Source organism: Heliangelus exortis, chromosome 9 (assembly GCF_036169615.1).
Source record: "Heliangelus exortis chromosome 9, bHelExo1.hap1, whole genome shotgun sequence".
NCBI lineage: Eukaryota > Metazoa > Chordata > Aves > Apodiformes > Trochilidae > Heliangelus > Heliangelus exortis.
Genome location: NC_092430.1, coordinates 16441701 through 16467733, shown reverse-complemented (window position 1 = coordinate 16467733; position 26033 = coordinate 16441701). Strand labels below are relative to the sequence as shown.

Genomic DNA, 26033 nt, shown 5'->3' with positions numbered 1-26033 from the left:
CCCGGCCGCGCAGGGGCTGCTGGGAGCTGTAGTTCGCGACGGGGCGGGCGCTGGCCCCCACGTGACGGTGGCGGCAGCGGTGGCGGCGGTGGCGGTGGCGGGGCCGCGCGCACCCGGGATGGAGGTCGGGCCGCGCGAGGGGCGCGCGGAGAGCAGGTGGGGCCGGGCCCGCGGGTGGGTGCGCGGCGTCACGCGGCGGGGTGCGTGAATGGAGCGCGTGTGTGACAGGGCGGGGGTGTCCCGGGGGCACCGGGAGCCGTGACAGGGGGGGGACGCGCAGCCCTGCGTGCGTGTGTCCGCCGAGGGCACGCCGTGCGTGCGGGCAGCGGGATCGAGACACGCGTGGGGCAGGGGCTTGCGTGTGCACAGGGGGTGTGCTTGCGGGAGCACCGGGGACAGCGGTGCTGATGTGCGCTCGGTGCCGGGGGTGGTCCTGGGGACCTCATGTGTTGCGTGGGGGGTGTGACCCCAGCAGCGGGGCACGGATCGGGGGGACCGGGAGGAAGCCGTGCCGGGTGAGGATCGTCCGTTGCAGAGCGAACCGGCTGCCCCCGGTTCGGTCCCCCGTGGGGACGAAGCACACGGGGATGTGGGATGTTGGAGCAGCGTGTGGCCACCTTCACCTGCCCAGGGCCAGCACATCGCTCTGCTCCGTCCCCCGAGCAGTCGTGACAGCGCCAGGCGTGTGCCCTGGGTCCCTGATGTTCTGCCTCCGCGGTGGTGGGGACAGCAGCTCTCCCTCCACCAGCCGGGGCCGAGGCAGCAGCTGTCGAGCTTTTCCTTAGGGTGAAACCACCCGCCCCGATACGGCGCTGCCCTTCTGGTGGCTCTGCGGCTTGCTCCTTTTTTGGGTTGTGTCCCCTTGCCCTCCGGCTATATCTCCCCTTCTCGGTGCTGAAAAGAAATCTTCACTTCACAGCACTTCACCGTGCTGCGGTGCCTTCGTCTGCGTGGTCTTCATTTATGCTTTAGGCATGATTTTTCTTGTTCGCATATATGTAAAAGCAGGAGAGGTTGTTCCCTGGAGGTGTTTTTATGACGAGTCCTGTTTACTTCAGGTTTCTGCACGTCTTCAGCCTTTGCTGAAGCATCCTTTCTGCTTCGGTTTTGCCCTGGTGCTCAGGAGCACAGGGTGGATGCTGGATGGAAATGGGAGCATTGGCTGGGGAGGAGGGAGCAGCTGAAACTTGATATGGGAGAGGAGCATTCCTTATCTGGGGGCTCAGCTAGCTGCTCTATTCCTGCTGGCAATATCAGCTGGGAAAATGTTAACAGTGCTTTTAAAGCTATAGTGGGCGCTTGGGGTGCCTTTTGATGTGCACAGCTCGAGCTGCTCTCCATCTTCGCTAACGTTTCAGACCCAGCAGGCTCGGAGGGATAAAATGAATCAGCTCCATTCACTTCTTTTACTTTCTGGAATAATCTTTGTGCATTCTCTTGCCTTTGCGAGTGTGGATCCTGCTCTAACAGACTCGACCATCCTGTGACTAATAAGGCTGATGTGGTGCCACCCCCAGCACTCCCCGGGGGATGAGGAGGGAATCATCCCCTCCGGTGCTGGCACACACGGGGGCTGTTTGTTCCCTTGGCTGTCGCTGGGGAGGATCCTGGCACGGGCCTTGCACTGCCGTGGTGTCCTTTGTGCAGATGGTTCAGCATTTTAATTCCCAGTGAGGTGCCATTTCATTGTAGGTTGTGGCAGTGTGCTGGGTCCACAGGCTGTGGCCCTCAAGCTTGTAGGGGAGGCTTTGCCAAGGCAAGGAGGCAAAACTATTTGCTGTGTTGGGGGAGAAGCTAAAAAACACTTAAAAAACAACCTTCAAGTCTGCAGGTTGTGCCTGGGGGCAAGCTTCCCATCGGTGGCTCTGCCACCCAGAGAGTGATGCAGAGAAGAGAGCAATACAGAGGAGCCCTGGGCAGCTTGCACTTCAGTTGGGATCCAGGAGCAGGAAAATCTCACTATTCGATCCCTATTTTCATCCCTCATCCTTTGTCAGTGCAGAGCAGGGGTGCCCCGGAGAGCAGCAGGGCTGTGCTGTGTTTGCTGGGGAAGCTTTTTGTGGTTGTGCCCCATGACTTCAGTACGGGTGCGAGCCTTCAGTACCGGTGCCTGTAGTCCTGGGTTTCCATATCGCAGGCAGCCTTCTTGGCTCTCCCCACCTGGATGCTGCAGGGCTGACCCGCTGGGCTGGCAGAGCTCTTCTGACTTCCTCTGCCTTGTCAGCTGCTCCCTGTGGCTGCAGATGAATTGCACGAAGCCTTCTTGCCTTTTAATCCCATTTACCAGCAGTGCCGAGCCTGCCGGAGGAGCAGGCGGGGAGCCCGGGGAAGGGGCTGCTGGTTGTCTGGGAGACCCGGGGACAGCAAGGAGGGAGCAGGATCTGCACAGCAGCGGGTTACACAGCACTGTGGGGATCTGAAGGAGGAACCGACAGCCAGCATGGGTATGTCCTTGGAAATCTGGCGGAAATGCCTCCACAACTTCGGCATCCTCAGCCCGACCTCTCTAATGTGCTAAGAAGGATCGAGAGACTCCTTCAGGTAGAGAGGACAAGGTTCAAGCAGCCATTTCTTGATGCCTCCTGCAGAGCCCAGGCAGACACACAGCAGATGTTGTTTGCAAGAAAGATGAGCTTTATTTTATTTTATTTTATTTTTAAAAATACCTTTGTGATTCTGTTTTGGAAATAACTAGGGTTTAGTTTTATTTTAAATGAAGACATTCACCTGAGTCAGCAGCATGGCTCCTTGCCTCTGCTGTGAGTCACCTTTGCTGGCTTGAGCCAAGAGAAATCCCTATCCTTGGAAGGGCTGAGAAAGCCTTGGGCGAGCAAGCAACATTTCCCTGTCCTTGTCATCATTATCATCATCAAGCCATTTCTTGCTTCAAGGCTGAATTCTGTCTTTTATTGCTCCGGTGCAAAAGCTTTAGTTATATTTGGAGTGGTTCCTGACCATGGGTTGGTGTAACGGTACCTGGAGACAGAGTTTGTGGTGTTAAAGGAAAGAGACCCAGTGCCCAGGCCACATTTATGGAGATGGTGGTTAAAACTGGCTGCTGTATCAGAACTGGGAGTAATCTTTAAGGAAGGAGAGGGTCTTACTGGTGCTTCACAGGGACACCCTTGCATTGCAAGTAGTTCTTGCAGGTGTTGCAGGTCCTGCTTTCTCTGCTCATGTACTGTGACCTCTCTGGGGTGTGTTGCTCACTTTGCCCTTCCTCTCAGTTGGGGAGTTTTCATGGTGTGATTTGGTCTTATCCCATTTCAGGCTTTTTTCTGTACTACCAAAGGAGAATTCTTTTTATTCAGGAAAAACTGAGCAGATTTCTTAGTAGTGCTTCAAACACCTGCTGAAATGGGGAACTTGAGGGCTGCTGGGACTCAGGCCTTCTCCCTCTCTCTTGGCAGCCCAGGCTCTGTCAATGGGAGGGGAGCAAACCCTGCTGCTAATTCAGTGTCCAGTTCAAAGAGTCCAGTTCAAGCTGAATGTGGTGCTGTCTCTTGACTTCTCTGCCACCTGTCAGCCAGGTTACATGGATCTTCATTTCTTCAACCTCATGTCACTTTGCAGCAGGCACCATGTTCCAGCCCAGATGCAGTTGGGTTTTTGGGATCAGCAGGCTTCTCTTTATCCAACTTGTGAACTGCTTTGGGCCAACAACTCTAATGGGATCCTTACTGTCCTACAGGGGTGTAATTCTGTTTCAGTATTTTCTGCATCACCTCTGTAAAAGTGTTTTTACTGTGCTGCTTCTTCCCCATGTGCTTCTGAGTTCAATGTTTTAACATTTTGAGGTTAATTTGTTCAAGGACTACTTAATGTGTGACTCCATTCTGTTAAATCCTGTTTTCCTGCCTCTGGGGAGGCGCTCAACTCCTCCTTTAATGAGACAAGTCATCTGGTAGGGCACGGCTCTGTGGGGCTCTGTGTGCCCTACCCCCTGCATCCTTGTGCGCATTGCCTGCTTTTTATAGCATGAAGTAACATGGGAGGGAATTTCCCAGACTCACTGACTTGGACAATCAGCAGTGCGGCTGAGCTTTCACTTGCATTTCCTAACCTCAGTGTCAGAAATACCTTGGGGAGGAGCTGGTGAACTTCTGAGCTCAGTGGCTGCAGATGCTCTTTGACCGGGTACCAGTGATGCTGCCCAGAGTGGCATTGCTGGTTCCCGGTCAAAGAGCATCTGAATGCTTAGGACAGCAATGGGAAAAGCCCATAAGGGCTGGATCAGTTTTCTGTGTCTCCCCAGGTCAAATCTCCTTCAGAGAGATGCTTTTGATATGTATTGATGCTTTCTTCTCCATTCTCTCTGGTGATAAAGCCCTGACCGTGATTGTTAGTCTAAGCACTTTATAAGCACATACATAATTCTTTATGCATTGCAGCTCTGGTTTGCAGGTCCTATGCTGTCAGGGTGATGGGCTTTGCTGGTGGAATGGGTTGGCTTCCGTGTGATTTGAGCTTAGGTGGTCACTGAAAGGGCTGAGGTTTCCCTGGCCCTGGGGAGGCCTCATGAAGGCTGTGGATGGGGAGTTTGAAGCAGAACCAGTATTTGATGATCTGCTTATTCACTTGATCAGTTTGGCAGTAATGAACAAGTCTCAAAAAGAGAATGTTGGCAAGAAAAGCTTGTTTTATCAGTTACTTTTGTTACAAACCCTGCAGAGGCACGCTTTTTTGGCAGTTACACCCTCAAATACACATTGCAACATTCCTGTTGTTTCTGAGCGTGGCTTCTATCTGAATATATGTTCCTGACAGCTGCTGTTCCCCTGGCAACGCTGTCAAGCAGCTTGAGCAGGGACCTCAGTCACCCGAAACTGCTTTTGCATAGGCAAATGATGTCGCCTCTTTGCTCCATCACTCCCTCTTTATGGTGGAAAATGGTGATTTCTTGCTGTACACAGGGCAGCTGAGGGGACTGATATCGATGAGAAATGCTGTGCAAGCTCTAGAGAACACCTGCAGTTTGCAGCTTGCTAATCTCTGACCAGAGCATGATGAATGCTTTTGCAATAAAGTCAAGTTGTGCCTACAGCAGCCTGGGGAACAGAGAAGGTCTGTGCTGGTGCAGATGCAGAGTTACTGAACATGACATGGAGCATCTCTGCATCCTGATGGAGCTGGAGTGCTCAATGCAGTGCACACAGCTCAGGGAGTGTCACTCTCTATAAATGTGTCTGGTGGCTTTTAGATGTGGCGGACATCATGCTATTGCCTTACAGCTGCTGTTCTCCTGACATGCTGCTGCTCTGAACAATCTCTGATACAGGGTGTGAGTGAAACAAGAGCCTGGCTGGAAAGATGTTCTCCAGCTCTGTTGGCCTGTGCTAAGCAAGTTGTATATTGCAGCAGCCATCAGTCTTTGTTTTGGCTGTGCCCTGAAACCACACTGGTGGTGGCTGCCAGTCATCACAAACATCATTATGATAGGGCCTCTTGTCCACAAACTATGCATAGGAGACCACATGGAAGTGTAAAGTCTTTTAGCTCACCTTTGCATCCTTCTGGACCACTGAAGGTTTCAACCTGACCAGTCTTCTTGGAGGGAGTGTAATACCACAGTTCTGTTGTGAGGCTCCTCTTGCTGTATATCTGATACAACTTGCCATGTTCCTCCGCAGAAAGGAGCATTGGAAGCTGCTAGGCAACCTGAAAACCACAGTGGAAGGTTTGGTGTCCACCAGCAACCCAAATGTCTGGTCCAAGTATGGCGGCTTGGAAAGACTCTGCAGAGACATGCACAGCATCCTCTACCACGGGCTCATCCATGACAAGGTAGGGCTCTGTCCTGCTGACACTGTCTGTCTGTAACAGCCTCAGTGCCTGGCATGAGAGCTGGGACTCTGTCTACTGTGGCTTGCTTCAGTGCTTATAGCACAGCGTGGGTACAGCAGTGTGAGAAATGACTGAGGTAGGGGCTGAGAGAGCACTGTTGGTTGTCAGAGGGACCTGGACACATGCTCTTGCCATCTTGTCCACCTTGGACCTGTTTTTTCTAAGTACCTGTGCTACTCACGCAGAGGCCAGCCCTTCACTCCTTTCTTCCTACTGCAGACAAGCAATAAAGTAGCATTTGTAATGAGTCCACCCAGTATTGTGTGTGCTTGGACAACTCCCCAGTGAGGTCTGGCAAGAGAAACCTCACATCTTTACTGTTCCTAGTTAGCTGTGCAGGCAAATCTGTGCTCTGCGAGAATGTGATCTCACTTTCTAGCTCTTGTCATACCTTGTTGTAGCTCACCCAGCCTTTCCCCCTTCCATGACTTCCTGGAAGAATTTATCTTTTCCACTTGTGTGCAGAGGCCTGAAGATCTCCCCTTCAGCTTGCAATTACTGGCACAATTAATTTACAATGGAAAGTTGAAGCAAGTCTGCAGGTTGTGCCTGGGGGCAAGCTTCCCAGAGTGATGCAGAGCAGAGACCAATGCAGAGGAGCCCCAGGCAGCTTGCAAGGGCCAGCTGGGATCCAGGAGCAGGAAAACCTCACTATGCAATGCTGCATGTGAGTTAATAAACCTCCAGGAAGAGCCAGGCTGGCAGCTCATCCCAGCAGGGTGTTTGCTCCCTGGATTTATTAAATCGTTATGGTGCTGCTCTGTTCCTGTTAGTCCCCATGGGCATGGACCAGGGACCTTTTCTGGGAGATCAGCAGAGTGAGGAGCTATGTGTTACACATAGCTATCAATAGACATGCTATCAATAGGCTTCAGGAAGTGAGAGTCACATGAGTTATACTTCTCTGTCTTTTAGTGACAGTTCATGCCAGACCTGCAAAGCAGGACAGTGCATTGCCTTCCTTGAGGCTTTTACTATGGGCACAGGCAACTCTTCTACCTGGAAATGTCTCCCCTATTTGGGTATGTGTGACACCAATCAAACTAGAGTAGCTGGAAAGGGAAGCCCATAAAAACACAGCACCCTTACAGAAGTTTTCTCATAGTTGCTCCAGCAAAACACTTTTACTTATTGTTTTCTTATAAATTCTTATACTACAACTGAGAATAAATTTTAAAAGGTGAAAAAATCCATATTCATATGTTAAAATAACTAGGGTAAGAGTTTTTTTAACTTTTGGGTGAAGTTTATTAGTCCAGAAAAGCCCAATACAGTCTAGAGGACTAAAACTGCCAATTCTCTACTCTTAAAAAAACCAAACCAACCTACCCAAACAAATAAACCACATAATAGAACTCATTCCTCTGATGCTTGTGAAAGAGGAAATAGAGAGGGAAGAAAAAAAAAATCAGCATTTTGGTGAAGGAAGAAGCTTTTGGACTGTGTTTACACACAATAGGGTGGTGAGGAGAACATCAGCTCTGCTGCAGTTTCTCTTTAATGGGAAGAATAACTGAGAAAAAAAAATCTTATTGTCTGAATAAAGCAGAGGCAAGCAGCAGCAGAGAGCTGTTAAAAATGCAATGCCAAATGCCTTACCTGGAGTGCTGAGCTGTGCTGCTGTCCTTGGTGGTGGCTTGCATCAGAAGGCAGCAATGGTTGCTGATTTTGCTGGGATGTGTTTTCACACTGCCCTTCATGTCCCCTTGCTGAGGTCTGACTCTGTGAGGTGCTAAGGCATCAGGGCTCCCCTCCAGGGTCCTGTGTGGTCAGGAAGGGGAATGGTGACATGGGAATTCAGTCAATCTTGAACTTGGCAGACCTTTGAAGAAGCAGGGATGCATACATGACACTGCCATTCATGGAGTGACGGGGAAGACCCGGGCAAAGCAGAGCCCCCAGATATGTTTTGCCATAGGTGCAGCTGGTACCTGAGGTCTCTTCCCATCTCCTGTCTGCCTGTCTGTCCGCAGAGGTGCTGGCCCTGCTCCTCAGCCCACTGATGAGCTGCAGTTGGCCTTTGGGATCCTACTGTGTTACAACAGGAGTGTGAGCCCCCCTGTCCAATGTCCCTTTCCACGTCTCAAGACCCTTCCTGTCTCCACAGTATGGTGAACTGGGGTCTTACCTGGTAGAAGAAGAGAAGCTTGGGGGATGTGTTGTCTGGTCACCTGTGGGCTGACCACAATGGGGAGGTCACCATGGGAGGGTCAGGAGGCAGCTTACCTACATCTCAACAGGTTTTTTTTACTTGATCTCTTCATCTACAAAACCATGTTATAGGCTCACATTGTCTTTTCTCTGTAAAGCAGTGCTGCCCTTCCTCTGCCAACTTCTTGCCTGGTGTTAGAGCTGTCTTGCCATGGTAGCCAGGGGACTAACAGTGAATGTTGTAATTTAACTGGGACTTGGGTTCTTGGGTGCTAGGTGTGCTGCAGACAGAAGGATTACTGGCAGTTTGTGAAGGACATTCGCTGGCTGAGTCCTGGCTCTGCTCATCACCTGGAGAAGGTGAGTTCTGGTGTGGTGGCCTTGTGGAGAGCCTGTGTGACTGTGAGCCTCACCGGTGGGATAGTGGCACCGTGGCTGTTGGCCTGCTGTGGGTGAAGTGGCTCCATGGCTTGTGGAGGCTGAAGCAGCCCCGTGTTTGTGTACAAGCCACGTCCCAGGAACTCAGCGAGGCTTCAGCTGAGACAATTGGCTGCTTATTTCTGCCAGGCCAGTCTGCAGCTCAGCTCAGCTGGGTGCAGTGGGCATCACCAAGGGAACCAGCACAAGCAGAACTTATGTGTCTGCAGGGCTGACTAGTGCCTCTGTGTGAACCTCTGAATGTCTGGGCTGTCCTGTTTCTTCACCATACATTCTGTTCTCCTGTTCCTGGCTTGTGCTGACTGCTGGCACCCATGGGTGCTCCTGGTTCTTGATTGCCCTGTGCTGACGTCTATGATCAGCATCATGGATGGGTGCAAGGGGCTGACCACCGGTGGTCCCTGCATTCAGTCTGCTGCTGGGGGGATCTGGGCTGTGACTACAGTCCAACTCTTCAATCTGCAGCAGCTCAGGCATTGTTGTAACCTTCCCCAGTTAATGTGTCAGCAAGAACATGACTGTCACAACATGACAGGTTGGATTTGGGAGCGTGGGGTCCCTCCGGGTCAGGGGTGAGGCACATGGGTGGGAGAACATGCAGGAGAAATTCATAGTGCTGGTGGCTGTCAGAGGACTTTGGTCACTGGCTGACCTTTGAAGCATTGTTTCTCCCTGGTGCTTTTGTCTCCTTGGTGGCTGGGGATGCGTCCAGCTTCTCACTGAGAGTGACCAGCCCTAGGAAGCTGCCATTACTGGGGGAACAGATCAGTGTGTTGGAGCACCCTCTGCTCCCCTGCTTGCCCCTGCATGCCTTAACCTGTGCCTGGTATCCCTTTCTAGTTCATCAGCCTGCAGGAGAGCGGCCAGCCCAGCCCAGAGGGTGGTGGGGACCAAGCCATTGCTCAGCTGTGGCTGCAGCACAGCCTGCAGTGCCACTGCCTGTCTGCCCAGCTGAGGCCACTCCTGGGGAACCGGCAGTACATCAGGAAGTTCTACGCAGGTAAAGAGAAACAGACCTTTCCCTTCTCCTTAGGAAAATATCCCGCTGCTGGGGCTCCCAAGCTGCTTGGGAGTGAGGCAGGGGGTGGGGTGGTGGCAGAAAAGGTGGTTTGCATGTGAGCAAACAGCATTGTCAAACCATGGGGGTGAGAAGGACCTTCCCCCTGAGCAGTAGTTTTCTCTCCCCAGACTCTGCCTTCCTGCTCAGTGACGCCCACGTCACGGCCATGCTGCAGTGCCTGGAGGCTGTTGAACAGAACAACCCCAGGCTTCTGGCTCAGATCGACACCTCCATGGTGAGTTGAAGTCTCAGTTTTGGCATTTGACTCTCTCCAGATGCTGGGTGGCTACGGGTGCTTGTGCAAGGACCAGTTCTTCTTAAGATACACCAACAAAACCCTCTCCAGCAGTCACAGGATTCAGGGCCAGCAGGCAGAGCTGTCGGGCTGTGAGGGACAGCCATCGTCACAGGGGACAGGCAGTGCCACAGGACACTTGGGTGCTCAGTCCTCCTGGTTGATGCCAGTGACTCCCCCATCCAACCCCTTGCCAGCTGCCTCTTCCCCAGAAGAGGGGAACAGCTGCTGCTTTTTTTGCAGAGAGCTCCCGAGAGGAAGGCACTTAATGAGCCTTGGTTAAATGGGGGCTGTGTTCTTTCAGCTGGCGGGCACGTCACTGCCATCTCTGTGCTCATCGGGTCCTTCTGCTGGGACAAGAGAGATGTGTGACCGTGATGTTGAAGGACATGAGAGCCGTCTGCCTGGGGCACTGGGCTGCCTGGATCATTTCACTGAGAGCCTGGTAATTTCCCAATGGGAGCCTGCTGTGTAGCTGTGAATAGAGCTGCTTCCCTTCTGTACCTGGTGGTTTTCCCTCCCTGTCCTCCTTTCCCCTGGACTGCCGCATCCTTTGCTGGCTGGTGACCAGGTGCTTGCAGGTCGATTCCTTTCCACTGCTGCTGCTTTGATGTGTAGCCTCTTAAATGCTGATTTATTAATGATGTCACCTTTCTTCAGCTTACCAGGAAGAGTGACAATCTGCCTCCGGTGACCAAGAGCCAGAGCCTGACTGCCCTTCCTGCACCCCCGTACATCCCCGCTGCAGGTTGCCCGCAGCAGCGCTGCTTTGGGTCCTTCTCCAGCCTCCACCATCCAGTCTCCTCTGGCTTCTCAGGTAACGAGGGTGAGCTGGGAAGTTCAGGATGGATCCAGAAAAGACTTTGCCTTTTTTTCTGGTCATGGATTTATTCTGGTGGATGGGCATGAGAAGATCTCTGCCTGCATTGGGAGGGAGATCCCTGGCCTTACTGTGGCAATAAGCACCAGCTTATTATCATAGGGTGGTCTGCTTGTGCCAGGGTGTGTGACATCCTGCTCCTGCCTCTCTCCAGACAGGAGACCAGCAAGCACTTCTGTCAGCTCCAGCACCAGCCAGCCACAGGAGTGCTGTCCATCCACCCGCTCCTCCTCCTTCAGCGAGGGCAGGTCCCCTCTGGAGCAGCCTGGCTCTGTCACTCACTTTCACGTCCCCTCACCCAAAGACCCCTTCTCTCCGGCCAGCGAGATGAGCTCCAGCACTACCAGCCAGAGTGAGGACACTTGGACAGGGAGCCAGGATGATCCTCAGAGTGATGCTAACGATGGGCCTGAGTACCTGGCCATCGGGAACCTGGGGCGCCGTGGCCGGGCATGCAGCAGTACCAGCACCAACAGCACCAAGAGCAGTAGCTCCAAACTCTTCTCCTCCAGCAGCTCCCAGAAGCTGGACTCGGTCTCATCCTTGGGGGAGCAAGGGGCAAGTGGAGGTGGAAGCAGGGGCCTGAGCCTATTGCGCCGGTCAAGCTTCTCAGAGGGACAGTCATCAGCTCCACAGGGCATCCTCAAGAAGAGCCACGTGCGCTCGCACTCTGACACCAATGTGACTTCGGGGAAGATACATGGTACTGGGATGACTTTTCTGGGGTGGCTTTGGGGTGTGGGAGTCCCTGGTACAGGGAGGCTGACACTGGCTGCCCCTCTGACTCCATGGATCAGGTCAGCAAAGGGCAACAGTGGGCAAGCAGTTGGGAAATTTGTGTTTGCCCTTACCTTTCCTGCTCTGCACTAGAGTGATGGGCTGACATCATGTTTCCCATATCAGCCCTGGGATGGATTGTTGTTAATATTGGGAGCTTTTACCAAAAACTTAGAAAGTGGCAGTGATACTGTGACATTAGCCATCCTGCTTCCCTACTGGTCTTGCCTGGCTGGGGCATGGAGACATGGTAGGGCACTGGTCTGGGGTTTGGTTTCATTCTACTGGTAGGATGTCATCCTACTGGTAAACTACTGGATTCTCCTGTGCTCTTAAGTGGGTGAATGCATGGTGGGGAGGGGTGGGATGTGAGGGGAGTCTGCTCCTCTGATACTGCCTTCATGGAGAAGTTTAGGTCCTTGCTGAGTAGTAACCAGTCTGTCTGTTTTCTCTCCCTTAATGCTGCCCTCTTCCTCCTCTGTCTGCCCAGGAGGCCTCAGGGATATCACCATTATAATAGAAGATCCAGTGGCAGGTTTGGGGGCCAGAGTATCAGCCCTTCATTAGTGATCATTGCATCAAGTTCAGGATTTCCATCAAACCCATCAGTGTCCATTCAGAAAATCAAAAAAAATTCTTTCTTCCTTGTGTCCCAGCTGGTGCTTTGAAGGGTGGTCAGGTTTATGCATGCGACCTGACTGAAGATCCCAGCTTGGTTTTTGGGAGCAGTGGACCAGACCCACATGAGCACCCACTTCCCTTGCATGGCATTAGGGAGCACTGGCCACCAAGTCCCTGAAACTGCGTCCCCCGCCCTTCCCTCCACCCCACTTCCTTGGGAGCCAGGAGAGGTTTTGTGTCTCACCAAGTGAGTAAGGGCTGGCAGGTAAGCAGGCATGGGCTTCAACATCTTAGTTATCCTTTGATTTAGTGGATCTGTGACATGGGGAGGTTTGATCTTGGCTGAGTTCAGCCACTTTCCAGCCCGATGTGCTTGCACCCACAGCCAGGACTCCTGGGTGCTTTTCTGGGCTTGGAGCAGGTTTCCCGCTGTGTGGAGGTGCTGAGGTGCTGCCATTCCTTTGACCCACATGCAGAAAGAGGTAGCAGCATCAAAAAAATGCATCTGTTGAACTGTGGCACTGGGCTTGTCAAGCTCATATCTGGGTGCTGAGAGCTCTGCAGGTAGGAAGGCTCCCACCTCCTTCCCCTTCCTGAAGGTCATGGGCCTTCAGACAGATGTGTTCAGTCCTGTGTCCTGCTTCAGCAGAGGATGCTGAGTGCTGCCTTACTTTACCCTTCAGCAGTAGACTCTGTTCTACATGCCATCACCCAGGCTGGTGGTCATGAGGTGCTTTGTGTGGTGTTTTTCAGCAGGGTTGAGGTGGCTGTGGCAGACCCTGCCAGGCTACAATGATTAGCAGTGAGAGCCTCCCACCCCAATGGGTTGTCTTTGTCACCCAGCCTGTGGGGTGAGTTGGTTACAAGCCCCATCCTTGTGGCTGCTGCTCTGTAGGCTGGGCAGCGAGCTGCTAGTGTTGGTGGGCTGAGAAGCCTCCAGCCACATCCAGGTTAGCTGGAAGTAAAGAGGAATTAGGAGGTGGAGAGGACAAGGTTGCCTTTCTGTTGTTGTTGGGATATCAGCCAGCTCTTGCCCCATGTCAGCACCTGTATGTTCCAGTCAGGGTGTTTTCAGTCTCCTTGAACAGTCATCTATCACCCAGCCACTCCATCTGGGCTTTCCCTGGGGACGTGACTCTACAGCACAGCCATTGTTGGTGTCTGATCAGTCCAGCTCCTGGCAGTCCTCACCGGCTCAGCCCAGCTGGGAGTTTGCACCATGGGGTGTGAGTGCGGCAGGGCCCAGCCCACAGCCTGTGTAGGTCACCTTGAGCACTGAAGCCTAGGGTTGTGTGCTGGGAACTCTGGCTTCTACTTGAGCACGTCCTTCAGAGGCCTTCTTACACTGGTGTCCAAGCTGCTTTGCAGGGCTGGGAGCCCCCCAGATCCCCTGGTTGCTCAAGCTTCCCCTCTATCCTGTGGGATAACTCTTCCCTTGGAGATGCTCCAGCAGGAGTAAGGGGCTGAGAGAGGCACTTGCTGGAACCTCTTGTGTCCCCTGGCTCTGCTAAGGGGAAAAAAGGGGAAGGCACAGGACTCAACTGCTCCATGGCTCTCATGAACTTCTTTCCCTCTCCTTTCTGGCCTGAAGTGTCCCTTTAGCTTCATATGCTTCTGAGCTTGTCCTTGGCTGTGGCACGGAGCAGACCAACCAAGCAAAGGATGTCCCCCCTTGCTTCCTATCCATTTGTACCTGCCTGTGTGATGTTGATCCCCTTCCATTTCACTCTTTGCAATGACTGGATTGTCTCCAGGATACTGATGCGTGCCTGGTGTCATTTTCCTTTCCAGAGTCCCACGGTGACTTGGGCGGGGGACGAGGGCTGGTGTCTGCTTCCGCTCGGAGCAGTGAACTGAGCACACCCAGCTCCCTCTACATGGAGTATGGTGAGTCCAGCCAGCCTCAGAAGGGATACTTCCTCCTGGTCTGTCTTCTCCATCAGCTGCTGTGGCCTCAGCTTCTGGCACTTCCTTGTGGGATGCTGGCTGGGCTTGTTCACATGGCAATAACAGCAGTTCCCTTCCTCATATGTTTATCTCTTGGTTTTTTAGACTCTGGCCAGTACCTGAGCTCAGGGGAAGGGATGTTCAGAAGACCCTCAGAAGGGCAGTCCCTCATCAGCTACCTCTCTGAGCAGGACTTTGGCAGCTGTGCAGACCTGGAGAAGGTGAGAGAGGCAGCATCATCCTGTGCGCACTAGAGAACATACCTTACTGTAGGTTTAGTGATAATTCCCTCCATGAGGAGGACACTCCCATATTTCCTACTATAGAGCTGTGCACAGAACTTCAGTGGTGCCTGGCAGCCAGCATATGCACAGCAGCTTTGCAAAGTGTGAACATGTCCCTGAGGGACACGTGGTGACTCTTCAGAGCAGATGTGTTGCACACCTTTGTAGGATACCCCTTGTGTTTTGTGAGTATTCTGGTGCCCAAGAAGGCTTTAGTTTTTAGGTTCTCAGGGAAGAGTAACATTTCATGAGGCTGTCAGGGATTAAGGTCTTTCTACCACTCTCCATGAGGAGTAAGCTCTTTTCTGTCACAGTTTGGGAATATTTTACCAACACTTCCTTGTTTCTTCATGGTACAACCCTTGAAAGTGTTTGGTTTTGCCTCTCAGGAGAACGCACACTTCAGCATCTCAGAGTCCCTGATCGCTGCCATTGAGCTGATGAAATGCAACATGATGAGCCGGCAGCTGGAGGAGGAGGAGGAAGACAGTGACAAGGAGATCCAGGAGCTTAAACAAAAGATTCGTATTCGGCGCCAGCAGATCCGCACTCGACACCTGTTCCCTACCTGCCAGGAAATTGGCTCAGACAGTGGGTGATGTCTTTTGGGCTCATCAGCTGGTGGGATGTGGGTTTTCTGTCCATTGATGGTCTTTATAGTGTTCTGTTTTCCTGCCCATTCATGAGAAGCAGCTGTATTGCTACCAAGGTGCTGAAGAGATCTGTGAAACTCTGCTGCTGCTGAAGGCTGTAATGGGGCTGATAGACACTGATAACACTTATGTGCTGCTGCTGCTGAGTTCTGGAATGCAATTTCATTTTGAACCCATAGTGTTTTGACCTCCATCCCTCCCTGCCCTGGGCATACCTGGTTATCAGCACCAACACATTGATTATCCCTTAGCTGTCAATGAGCCTTCAGACCACTTCTCTTGATGGCCTGGCTGTGTTGCTTTTCTCCCAGGTCTTATGGCGACAGACAGTGGGTCCCAGTTCAGCTCTCATGGCTCCATGCGGCTCTCTGACTCTGGCTCTGCAGAGGATGTGGAAGAGTACGAGATCCGAGGTAGGAAGGAATGGCTGTGTTGGCTTCTTGTGTAGAGACAGACTGCTGGGTGTGGTTGTGTTGAGGTCAGTCCCACTGAAGATCATGTCCCTGTGGCCTTCAGGATGACTTTCCCCAAACAAATGTCTGAATTCTGAGCACGAGCAGAGCAACCATTTTCCCTTCCATGGTGACATGACTTTCCTTTGAAATCTTCTGTAACCACTGTGAATCCTGTAGCATTCAGTGCCTCTGGCTGGTAGCTGGTTTCCATTTAATGCCTGGCCCACTGTGCAGCTGTCACAACTAGAGAGAGATGGTAGAGCTGCCCTCCTGCTCTCCTTCTCCCCAGGCAGAAGGAACCATAGCTCTCGTGTGAGTGCTGCTCTTCCACTCTGGCCTGGCCAAAGCACTTAAGTCAACTGTTTTGTCATCACCATGTTATACAGATGGTAACGATGGATCTAACCTGATTCAAATGTCCAAGAACGGCCTCTCAGTGTCAATGGCTTCCCTGTTCTCAGGTAGTACCCACAGTGCTCCCCTGCAGCATGCATGCGTGTGTGTGCAAGGTTCATGTGTGTGCACGTGAACACACTTCTCAGAAATCTGCCTGATGTGGGAACTGAACAGTATCATCCAGACATGGGGAAGAAAAGCTGTGGCAGGGTGTTATGGCAGGATGGAGCAAGGAGGAGGCAGAGGAGCTCTGTCATGGGCTCCATCTCCCAGGATCTTTTGCCATGCAGTATTTGGGTTTACCAAATGTGCCTGCTGTGGTGAAGACCTGTCTTGCCTTGGCAGGGCAATGGCACAGCTTTGCAGCTCTATAGCTGCTGAAAGCTGAGCCTGGGATGGACGTGAGCAGAATCGTCTACAATGTGGGACCAGTCTCCATCCCAGGTGCCTTAGGGAACATTATCCTGCTTGACTTGGCAGAGCTGACATGTTGTAGTTCTGATCTGAACCACAGCCACCCCATCCTGTCCTGCTCAGACTTAGAGAAGAATCCTTCTAGAAAGAAGTCCTGGAGGAAGAAGTAGTGAGAGCAGAGAGGGCACAGTTTGTTCATCCTGGAGGCCCTGGGCACTGGAATCACCCGCAGCCAGGTCTTGCTTAGTGTTTTTATTGTTTACAGTACTACTAGATAACCCCTCTGGTCTGCTGGCTGCATTTAAATAACCTTCATGTGCTCCCTGTTTGCTTTAGCAAGGGAACAGCCTATGTGGGCTGCTGCTGCTCTCTCCTGTCAGGCATTCAGCACCAGCACATTGCTCCTGCAGGACCTGCTAGTGCTCAGAGGTTCCCCTTCAGCCCTGCTGTGTCCTGTGTTTCCAGGCCAGGGGTTTAATCTGGGGGGCTCACCCTGGCCTGAAGCTGGAATATGGGGACTGGTGTGGTATCCTTGGATTTGGGGGCTGTTCATGACAGCATGCAGGACCACGTGGCACCTTCCTGCGTAGAACTGAAGGCATCAGAGCATGGCATGTATGTCTGGCTGGTGCTGTACAAGATTGGGAGGCTTTGTTTGCCTGAATTCCCTGTTTTTTGCAGCCAGGTACATTCACATTATATAGATAGATGGATTATTGAACATTAGGATACTTTCCTGTTGCTCTTTTTAGCAATGGATGTCAAACAAGGAGCGTTAAGCATCCATACTGAACTCTACTGGTGTGAGTCTGTAAACTTATGGGTAGGACTGGGATTTGCTACCCTTGTTGCCAGGGCAGCCCCACTCTTCCCAGGGGAACAAACAGCTCTGGTGCTGGATTTTGCCACTCAGCTGGACTGCGATTCCCTTGGCTTTGGTGTGCACTTGATGCCTGGCCAGGATCAGATGGGTTCTCTGCACGTCCACATAGCCAACCTGCTCAGGATGGAGAAGCAGGGACCTCAAGCTGTGCCTCCCCTAGCTGGGCACTAGGCCACTGTGTTGAGGGAGCTGCAAGCTTGTGTTTGGGGGTGGTGTCATCACTGCAGACCCCATTCCTAGAGCTCCCCAAAGATACAAAGCAGGACACCTGCTTGGTTGAAGGTTGTAGTGTTGGCCTCTCTTCTGTCCTGATTTCTATCACATTCCCTTTGCATGCCCTCCTGCCCTTCTCTGGGAGTCTGTCTGCAACAAAGCAGGGTTTCCGCTTGCTCCTGCTTGCCTAGTGCTTAGGGAAGAGTCTTCTGTCCCCGGGTTCTTTCACTATGGACATGAATTCCCTGTCAGGGTTTAATCTGCTGGAGTGAAAGAAAGAGATGAGTGATGAAGGTACTGCTGGGTTCTGCCCAGCACCCAAGGCTGACACCAAGGAGAGATGTGGGGCAGCCCCAGGCTGTTGGGGAGCTGATGGAGGGAACAGGGCCCCACTGCCCTGCTCCTTATCTTGGACCTCTTCCTCATGAGGAGATGGGTCTGTGGCCTCTGCAGGGCCCTGGCCTCTGTGCTGGCCCATTCTCTGCATGGGTGCTGATGTATCTCTGGAGTGCTGGGCTCAGGGTGCCAGCCCTTGCTGTGCAGTCAGTGACAAGCTGTGGTGTAGCCACTGTCTGACCTCACAGGTTGCAGTGTAGTAGAGAGAAGGACTCTGCATCCCATTGCTAATCCGCTGCAGCATCTGAACTGTGTGTAGAGAGCCACTAAACCTTCTTGCTAACCTTGCTGCCCTCCTAACTACTGTGTGCAAAATGTTTTATTTTTGTATTACTGCTAGGATTTCTTGTGTGACCTGTACCAACAGCCAGTTGTCTCCCTAAAGTCCAGGCTCACTGTTTTCACAGCATCCCACCATATCCTTCCCTTGTAACTCTGATGAGTCACTGAGTAGACTGCACCTCTCCCCGCTGCTCTGTGCCACTTGTAGAAGTTGATGCTGTAGTTTACATGGTTTTGAACAGCTTGATGAGTGAAGCTTTGGTTTGAAATGTCCTCCAGACCTGCCCCATATTGTCTGTTTGTGATTCAGATGCAGACATCAAGAGGAACCCAGACTCCAGCAGGAAGTCCTTTCTGTCCTCAGAGTCCATGTACGTCTTCAACTTGCAACAATACATCTTGGTACCAAGTTGCTCTTCCTGCCCAACTCTGCTCTTCCACGTGTAACAAACAGCTCGTTTTGTGCTGGAGAGAACATCCCTCCAGATGGGTCTTAGTTTTAAATTTAGGAAGCAGCACCTGGGATGCTCAGGATCAGTCAAATGTTACATGAGCATAAGGTAGATATGATGTGGACTGGTGTCAGCAGAGATGACCCTGCCTCCTAGTAGGTAAGAGGCTGTGGAGAAAACCTGGAACATCCTTTAACATCTGGACTGGCCACTGGCTTGCTGTGGGCTCTGAGCCTCCTCTGCCTTCCCCCTCTCAGCTGGGATAGCCTGTTAGTCTATGGGATGATGCCACCTTCTCTTCAGACCTCCCTGCTGTACTCTGACCCAGAGGTGGGACTGCTGGCATACAGCAATGCTCACAGACAGTGCAGTGCAGCAGCAGTGGGAAATAATCGGTCTTTTCCTGTACTGTCCTGGGGTGGAGAGGTGGGGGCTGCAGGGAGGTGAACCACAGCCTTGCTTTAAGCAGAGCTGATGTGTTAATGTTCTGAAACCTATCTGGGATGTGGAGAATGCTTCTGCTCTTTGGGAGAGATACAAAGCTGTGTCCCTGCTTGGCAGCTTCTTGGGTAGGTTTGTGTTGGGAGGAGGACACATCTATAAGATCCAGCACTAACCCCTTCATTTCTCTGTCTAGATCTCACTCCTTCCTCAATTCCAACTCAGCAGAGGCTGTGGCCATGGGCTTGCTGAAGCAGTTTGAGGGCATGCAGCTCCCAGCAGCCTCTGAATTGGAGTGGCTGGTCCCTGAGCACGATGCCCCACAGAAGGTAGGATGTGATTGGGCTGATGCATTTGATCTTCCCCAAGCCCCTGGCCACTGAAGGGCTTTGCTAGTCCTAGTGATCTCTTTACTGAGCTGGAGAAGGGGTTTTGTCTGGGCTCCAGAGGTGGGTGCAGCCAAACGGGGCTCTGCCACTGCAGCCTCCTGCAGCAGAGTGCCCAGATCCCAGAAGAAATCCCTTCTCCAGCACCCATTCTGCTCAGTGCCTGATGGTTTTCCAGAGGTCTGCTCTAGTAGGTTTCTGGTGAGCCAGCCAGGTGCATTGCCTCTGAGGTACCATGCAGGGATCTGAACTTCTTGCCTGCCTCTTCCAGCTCCTACCCATCCCTGACTCTCTGCCCATCTCTCCTGATGATGGACAACACGCTGACATCTACAAGCTGAGGATTCGGGTGCGCGGAAACCTGGAGTGGGCCCCACCACGACCACAGATCATCTTCAATGTTCACCCAGCTCCCAAGTAAGGACCCACATAGCAGAGAGCTCTTCAGGGACCTGCCCTTTCCAGCCCCTTTCCATCAACACTGAGGCTGATAATATTCTCCTTCCCACTTGGCTGCTGGGTCTCCCTTGCCCTGAGCCTGATAAATCCATAGTGGTCACCAAAAACAGCTGGTGCCGTGAGATGGAGCCAGTGCCTGTGGCTGGTGTCTTTGGTGTGCATTGGGGCACCACATGGCTTTTCCCCTTGGATTTGTTGTCCACACTTAAGTGGCAAAGCATGGCTGTCTCTGCCATCCAGCTCTGTGCCAGTTTCTGTTCTCTGGTGCAAGATGCTATCAGGGCTGCACTTATGCACGTTGTCTTCTGTCTCTGGGCAGGAGGAAGGTGGCCATGGCCAAGCAGAATTACCGGTGTGCAGGCTGCGGCATCCGGACTGATCCTGGTGAGTTCTGGGACCCTGACCCGTAGCTGGAGACTGGGGAAGAAGCTGTGAACAGGTGGGACAACACAGTGGGTGGGTGGTGGCACAGCTTGGCACAAGGTTGGTGGGGAAATGCTGTGCTGCCTTTGCCAGCTCTGACTGCTCATCGGTGTTCTGCCCCAGCAGAGAAACCTCTTTGTCCAGAAGGTCACAGATGAAGGCAAAGAGCAGCCAGCCCTTTGCAGGGTATTTCAGATATAGACTTTTCTAAGGCAAAGTTATCTCTTGGTGTCCTAAAGCTCCCAGCAAGTTCTGCTATGGATACAGCTGCAAAACTCTTTGACCAGCTGTCTTTCCTGAATGTGTAGGTAGATGTAGCTGCACAGGACCTGACTGTGGCCTCAAAGGCTTTTGCAGTCAGCAGGGATGCTTGCAGACCCTTGTGCTGAGCACTCTGGGGCTGGAGGAGGTACTGGCAAGGCCGACTGCCTTGCTTGTTGGAAATGATGAGCACGGTTGGGATGTGGCTGGGCAGAGCCCGTGCCTCAGCTGACCTCCCTGGCATTTGTCCAGATTACATCAAGCGGCTGCGGTACTGTGAGTACCTGGGGAAGTATTTCTGCCAGTGCTGCCACGAGAACGCCCAGACTGTCATCCCCAGCCGCATCCTGCGCAAGTGGGACTTCAGCAAGTACTGTGTGAGCAACTTCTCCAAAGACCTGCTGAGCAAGATCTGGAGTGACCCGCTCTTCAATGTGCAGGATATCAATCCTGCCCTCTACAGAAAAGTGAAGTCTCTCAACCAAGTGTGGGTAAGGCCCTTTCCACACCTTCCTGAGTGGGGTGAGGTGAGGGGCTGCCGGTTGTAAACCACATCCCAGGGAAGGTGGTGAGAAGCAGGTATTTCAGTATTTGAGGCTTAAAACCTTAGCACTGTGGGTTTCCATTCACCTCTTGTTCTTGTCCAGTAATACAGGAATTTCAAAAGGAATTTCTGCCTGGTGTCTAGCTGGGCTTTGGTTTATCTCCTGGAGCACACGAGGATAGTTGTTCTCTGTGTGGTGTGAGCACTTCATTAATAGTGAGCAGCAGCTGAGGACCAGCAGTTGTTTCACCTGTGCAGGAAATGGCACAGACCTATTTGTCCAAGGACTGTGCTCTTGTTTATTCTTGTGTCCCCCTTTCCTCTCCAGCTACTGCGAATCCAGCTTTTCCACATGAAGAACATGTTTAAGACATGCCGGCTGGCTAAAGAGTGAGTCCTGGGCTGTGAGGTGAAGCTGTTTTGCTGTCCTGAATCTGCCCCATGACAACTTGCAGCATGTGGGATGGGAGAGGGGAGTGGAAAGGGGAGAAAGTAGAAGCAGTATAGGGAGGGGGCTTAGTGAAGTTGCTCTGGTCTGAGCTCTGGTTTCTCTGTCCTTGCAGCCTCCTAGACTCCTTCGATGCAGTGCCTGGCCACTTGACAGAGGATTTGCATCTCTACTCACTGAGCGACCTCAATGCCACGAAGAAAGGGGACCTGGTGCCTCGTTTGACAGAGCTGCTGAAGGCAGGCAGCCAGCACGTTGAGAAGTGCATGGTAAGGCCTTTTCACCTGCCTGCTGCACAGCACTGCACCTTTGGGAGTGGGCTGTGCTGCAAAAATAAGGTATGGGGAGGCCTTTGATGGGCAGGGCAACCACCAGATTAACTGATTCAATGCTAACTGCTCCTGTCTGCTGCACAGAGCTCCTACCCCGCACATATGGGATGTTTGTTACCCCATTTTGGCTCTCATCTGACACGTTGATTCTGCCTTGCTGTGCTCCATGCTGGGGAAGGGCTGCCCTACATGGATAGAGCAGGGTATCATGTCTTGCTGTCCTGCTCCGCTCTGCCTCTTGCCTGGGAGATAAGGAACATTTAACTGCTTCTTCTCATGCTTTCTCCTTCTAGCTGTGCCAAGCCAAAGGCTTCATCTGTGAGTTCTGCCAGAATGAAGGTGACATCATCTTCCCCTTTGAACTCAACAAGTGCAAGATGTGCGAAGGTGAGATGCTGGCAGAAGCAGGGGGCCTTGGCTTCCCTTCTGCTGTGGCTACGGGGCAGGCTGCAGCCTGCACGCAGTTCCCCTGGCCCTACTTGAATGGCTGGAACCGACCTTGCAGAGCAGAGAAAGCCTGAAGGCTTTGTCCCTGTGCCTGCCAAGAAATCCCCAGGGCCCCCTCAGGAGTCATCCTTAGTAATGCTCCGTACTAATGGCCTAGCAGAGCTTGTCCCTGCAGCTTGGGACAGCCTCTCAAATGGCTGGAAACAGTTCCTTGTAGCAAGACGAACCTCTTTTAGGGCACCATGCTCCAAGGTCCAACCAGGTGTTCCAGCAGAAACTCACGAATAGTGCTCTGAGTCTATTGCTCTCAGGGCTGACCAGCCTGCATCAGTGCTACTGCTCTGAAAATGGGTAGCCTCCTCCTGGCTTCCTCAGGTGTGAGCTTTATTGGCCCCCTAATCCTGCTCATGCACAGTAGGGGCCCACCCAAATCAGGCACAGGTGGGCTTAACACAAGCTTATGCCCACTACCTGGCAATTAGTGGCACCTGGTTGCCTCATTTCACTACATTTCCCCCCCCCCCCCCCCCCCGCCTTTTTTTTTTTTCTTGGTCAATCAGTGGTAGAGAAGGAAAGGTATTGGATCTTCTTACCTGACTCCTTGGGTTTTCTGCTAATGCCAGTTTACGCCAGAATAGCTCCCTTTCTTCTGATTTGTCTGAGCACGGGCTAGATCGAGGTCTCTGCCCACATTCTCCACCAGATGTAGCAAGACGAACCTCTTTTAGGGCACCATGCTCCAAGGTCCAACCAGGTGTTTCAGCAGAAACTCACGAATAGTGCTCTGAGTCTATTGCTCTCAGGGCTGACCAGCCTGGATCGGTCCTATTGCTCCAAAAGTGACCAGATTCCTCCTCCCTGGCTTCCTCAGGACTGAGCTTTATTGGCCCCCTAATCCTGCTCATGCGCAGTAGGGGCCCACACTAATCAGGCACAGGTGAGCTTAACACAAGCTCATGCCCACTACCTGTCAATTAGTGGCACCTGGTTGCCTCATTTCACTACAGTTCCTGACAAATGCAAGCCTTATTTTGGTAGGCACAGTGCAAAAAAAAAACTTGGGACAGAGTCACAGAGTCTTTCCTTGGAGAATCTGGAAAGTCTGGGGAGGGACCTTATGAGGAACATGAAACCTCCTGCCTGTGTTCCCCAAGGCTTTGCAAGCCAGTGCAGGGGTCCTGCAGAATGATTTCTCGCTGCTTCCAGAACGGTGCTGGATTCCTGCTTCTGGTCCTTATTCTGCCATGGCTTTGGTTTAAAATGTCCTCCTGGACAAGACTGGAACATCCCTCCTGGGGTTGCAGAGTGTCTAGCAGTGTGTGTCAGGCTCTGCAGCTCTCAGTCACTGTCTCTCCCACAGAATGCAAAGCCTGCTACCACAAATCCTGCTTCAAATCCCGCTGTCCCCGCTGTGAGCGGCTTCAGGCCCGGAGAGAGCTGCTGGCCAAGCAGAGCATGGAGTCCTATGTCTCAGACTATGAAGATGAGCTGGAGCAGCCAGAGGTGGTGGCAGCCACATGAGCATGCTGCAGCAGAGGAGCAGATTGTGGATTTATTTACATGGGTGGCCTTCATCACCAGAGACTGAGTCGTGCAGACTGGAGATGAGGACTATCAGGAACGCTCTCTCAAAGGATCTGTTGTAGTTGTGCTGGGCTAGGGAAGAGGTATCTTCCATCTTCCAGGTCTGATCCAGGTACATCCCCAATGCCTCCCCTGCTCCTCGCAGGGTCCCTTGGGGCATCAGCACTTTCTGCTCATCACTTGTTTACTAGGAAGCTCTGGCCACATCTGCTCCTTGGAGAGGGGGATCAGCTCTCTGAATCCTTGGATCCCCTGTCCTGCTGCTGGGGGATTGTATGCATGGAGGGAGGAGGGTGGGGTGGGGTGGTTGTACATTTAGCAGCTCCCTTTCTCAAATCTGTCTTGGGGCACTGCCAGAGAGCAGTTGTCCAGGAGCAGAGGGAGTGACAGTGGTGAAAATGCCTCTCCATGTTCTCTGCCCTGAGCTGCCTTCCCTGCCCTCTGCCCACAGCCAGTGCTGCAGGGGGGCATTGCCCCCAGAGCAGCCACACAAGGGCACTGGTGTTGATGGGCGTTCAGCAGAGGCTGATCACCATAGCTGGAGGATGCAGTTAGCAAGGCTTCCAACCACTCTTCTTCATGCTGCTGTCCTCCTGGGAGGACATGTCCTCCTCTAAGGGTGACATGGGACATCACTCTGGTGACACCAGGACCTGCCTTGCATGCAGCTGCCTTCTGCCTGAGAGACTTCTTGGGATGCAGGTGAAGGCTCAGCCCACCAGCCACATCCTCCGAGTCTCTGTCTCGGTTTGTTTCTTTAGGTTGGCTTTTTGTTTTTTTTAATCTGCTGGATACGGTTTTATTTTTTTAATGTGGTTGTTTGTGTTTTTAACTGTGTGTTATCCCCCAAAGAGGTGCTGCTTGAGATGCCTCTCGAAGGGACATGCAATCTGCTTGGAACGCACTGGTATAAAACCTCGAGGGCTGTCTTGCTTTTGGTTCCTCACCCCTGGATGGGACTGGCATTTGCCTGGTGTCCCCTCTCCCAGCAGATCTCCTGCTCTCCTTGGGAGAAGGGCTCTTGAGCCAGGCAAAGCCTCAAGGCCAGGCTACAGTTCAGTGGGGTGGCTGGGCAGCCTGCTTGCAATGGGGAATGCACAGGGGAGAGGGATTTGGCATTGGGGTGCTGCAAAGGGTTCAGCCCTTGATGATGCAGAGCTGTCTGCCACAACTGATGGTTGTGTGGGGTTGGATCCTGTGGTAGAAGTTAAGCTTCGTGCTCTGGGGCTCATGGTCAGTTGAGGAGATACCCCTGCATCAAGGGGATGCTTCAGCTCATGGCACAGGTGAGCATCCAGCACCACCTCATCATGGGTGGGGTGTTTGGAAGGACAGTATGGCCTGTGTATGTGGGAGAAGGGAGTTGAGGGACAAGGGAGCTATGCACTGGCAGAAGGCATCTAGGGAAAATGAATGGCTCTTGCAGCACGTGACTTAAGGCCAGGATGTGATCCCTCCTCCGGCACTGTCTGTGGGGTTGGCAGGACTGTGGAGGAGGGAGAGGCTGGGGCCAGGAGAGGTGACCAAAAGCCTTCATGTCATGGAGGATGGCTGCAAGCCTTGCTGCTGGAAGCCAGGCTGATGCACAGCAGTGTCTCCCCTGCTCTGCAGCATCCTGACCAAGCCAGGTCTAGCCTGGGAAAGAAAACTCAGCTCCCCACTTGTTCCACTGGGGTTTTTGGCCTCCTCATGTCTTGCTTCTGCTTGTTTTCCCCATGGGAAAACACTGGTTTTCTTGCTCACTCTCCATCTCTGCAAGCTCTGGGGCTGCCAGTCCTTGGGGCAAGACCCAGGTCATGCCTGTCCCCAGCCCCAAACCTTCTTGATGCTGCCCAGAGCTGGCACCCCTTTCCCTGGATCTGCCTCAGCAGCTCGCTCCCATCCACCCTCTTTTGTTTGAAGCACTTTAATGTCATGGGACAGCAGCTGAGAGGCTGTTGGTGTCCCTGTCTAGAAGCACTGAGTACATTTAGAGAAGAGGAAAGGAACTCTGGATTAATTGTTTTTCACCCTCCACCATGGACTTTACCTAGAAGCAGTGGGACTTGCCAATCTGGTGGAGGTCTCCAGGGCAGAGTTGTGCCCAGCACTGACACTGCAGCTCAGCACTGACTACTATGAATAACACTGGCACCAGCCCAGGCAGCCAGCTTTTTATGAGGGAGAGCAAGGGGCAGCCCCAGCTGTCACCTGGAGCCCTCCCCATGGGACAATTGCACACCAATGAGAATGCCGTCCCTAATAAACTAAGTTAATACAGGGCCTGG

At 52.6% G+C, this 26033-nt stretch overlaps 1 protein-coding gene across 4 annotated transcripts; it reads left to right on the top strand.

Annotated features, from left to right (window-relative positions):
• Positions 1 to 40: 40 nt before the first annotated feature.
• On the top strand, positions 41 to 26028 carry RUBCN (rubicon autophagy regulator). Of its 4 annotated transcripts, XM_071752388.1 has the most exons (23): positions 41 to 156; positions 5631 to 5784; positions 8272 to 8355; positions 9274 to 9433; positions 9622 to 9728; positions 10093 to 10233; positions 10449 to 10605; positions 10823 to 11371; positions 11936 to 11980; positions 13858 to 13953; positions 14119 to 14234; positions 14687 to 14888; positions 15262 to 15363; positions 15792 to 15866; positions 18300 to 18360; positions 19079 to 19211; positions 19540 to 19685; positions 20047 to 20111; positions 20664 to 20902; positions 21284 to 21345; positions 21519 to 21672; positions 22029 to 22122; positions 23543 to 26028. In XM_071752388.1, the coding sequence occupies exons 1-23, from the start codon at positions 119 to 121 to the stop codon at positions 23701 to 23703; spliced, it is 3141 nt and encodes a 1046-aa protein (XP_071608489.1). In that variant the 5' UTR covers positions 41 to 118; the 3' UTR covers positions 23704 to 26028. The 4 variants fall into 4 exon arrangements, with proteins under 4 accessions (XP_071608489.1, XP_071608490.1, XP_071608491.1 ...); XM_071752389.1 differs by lacking the exon at positions 11936 to 11980; XM_071752390.1 differs by lacking the exon at positions 15792 to 15866.
• Positions 26029 to 26033: the final 5 nt, after the last annotated feature.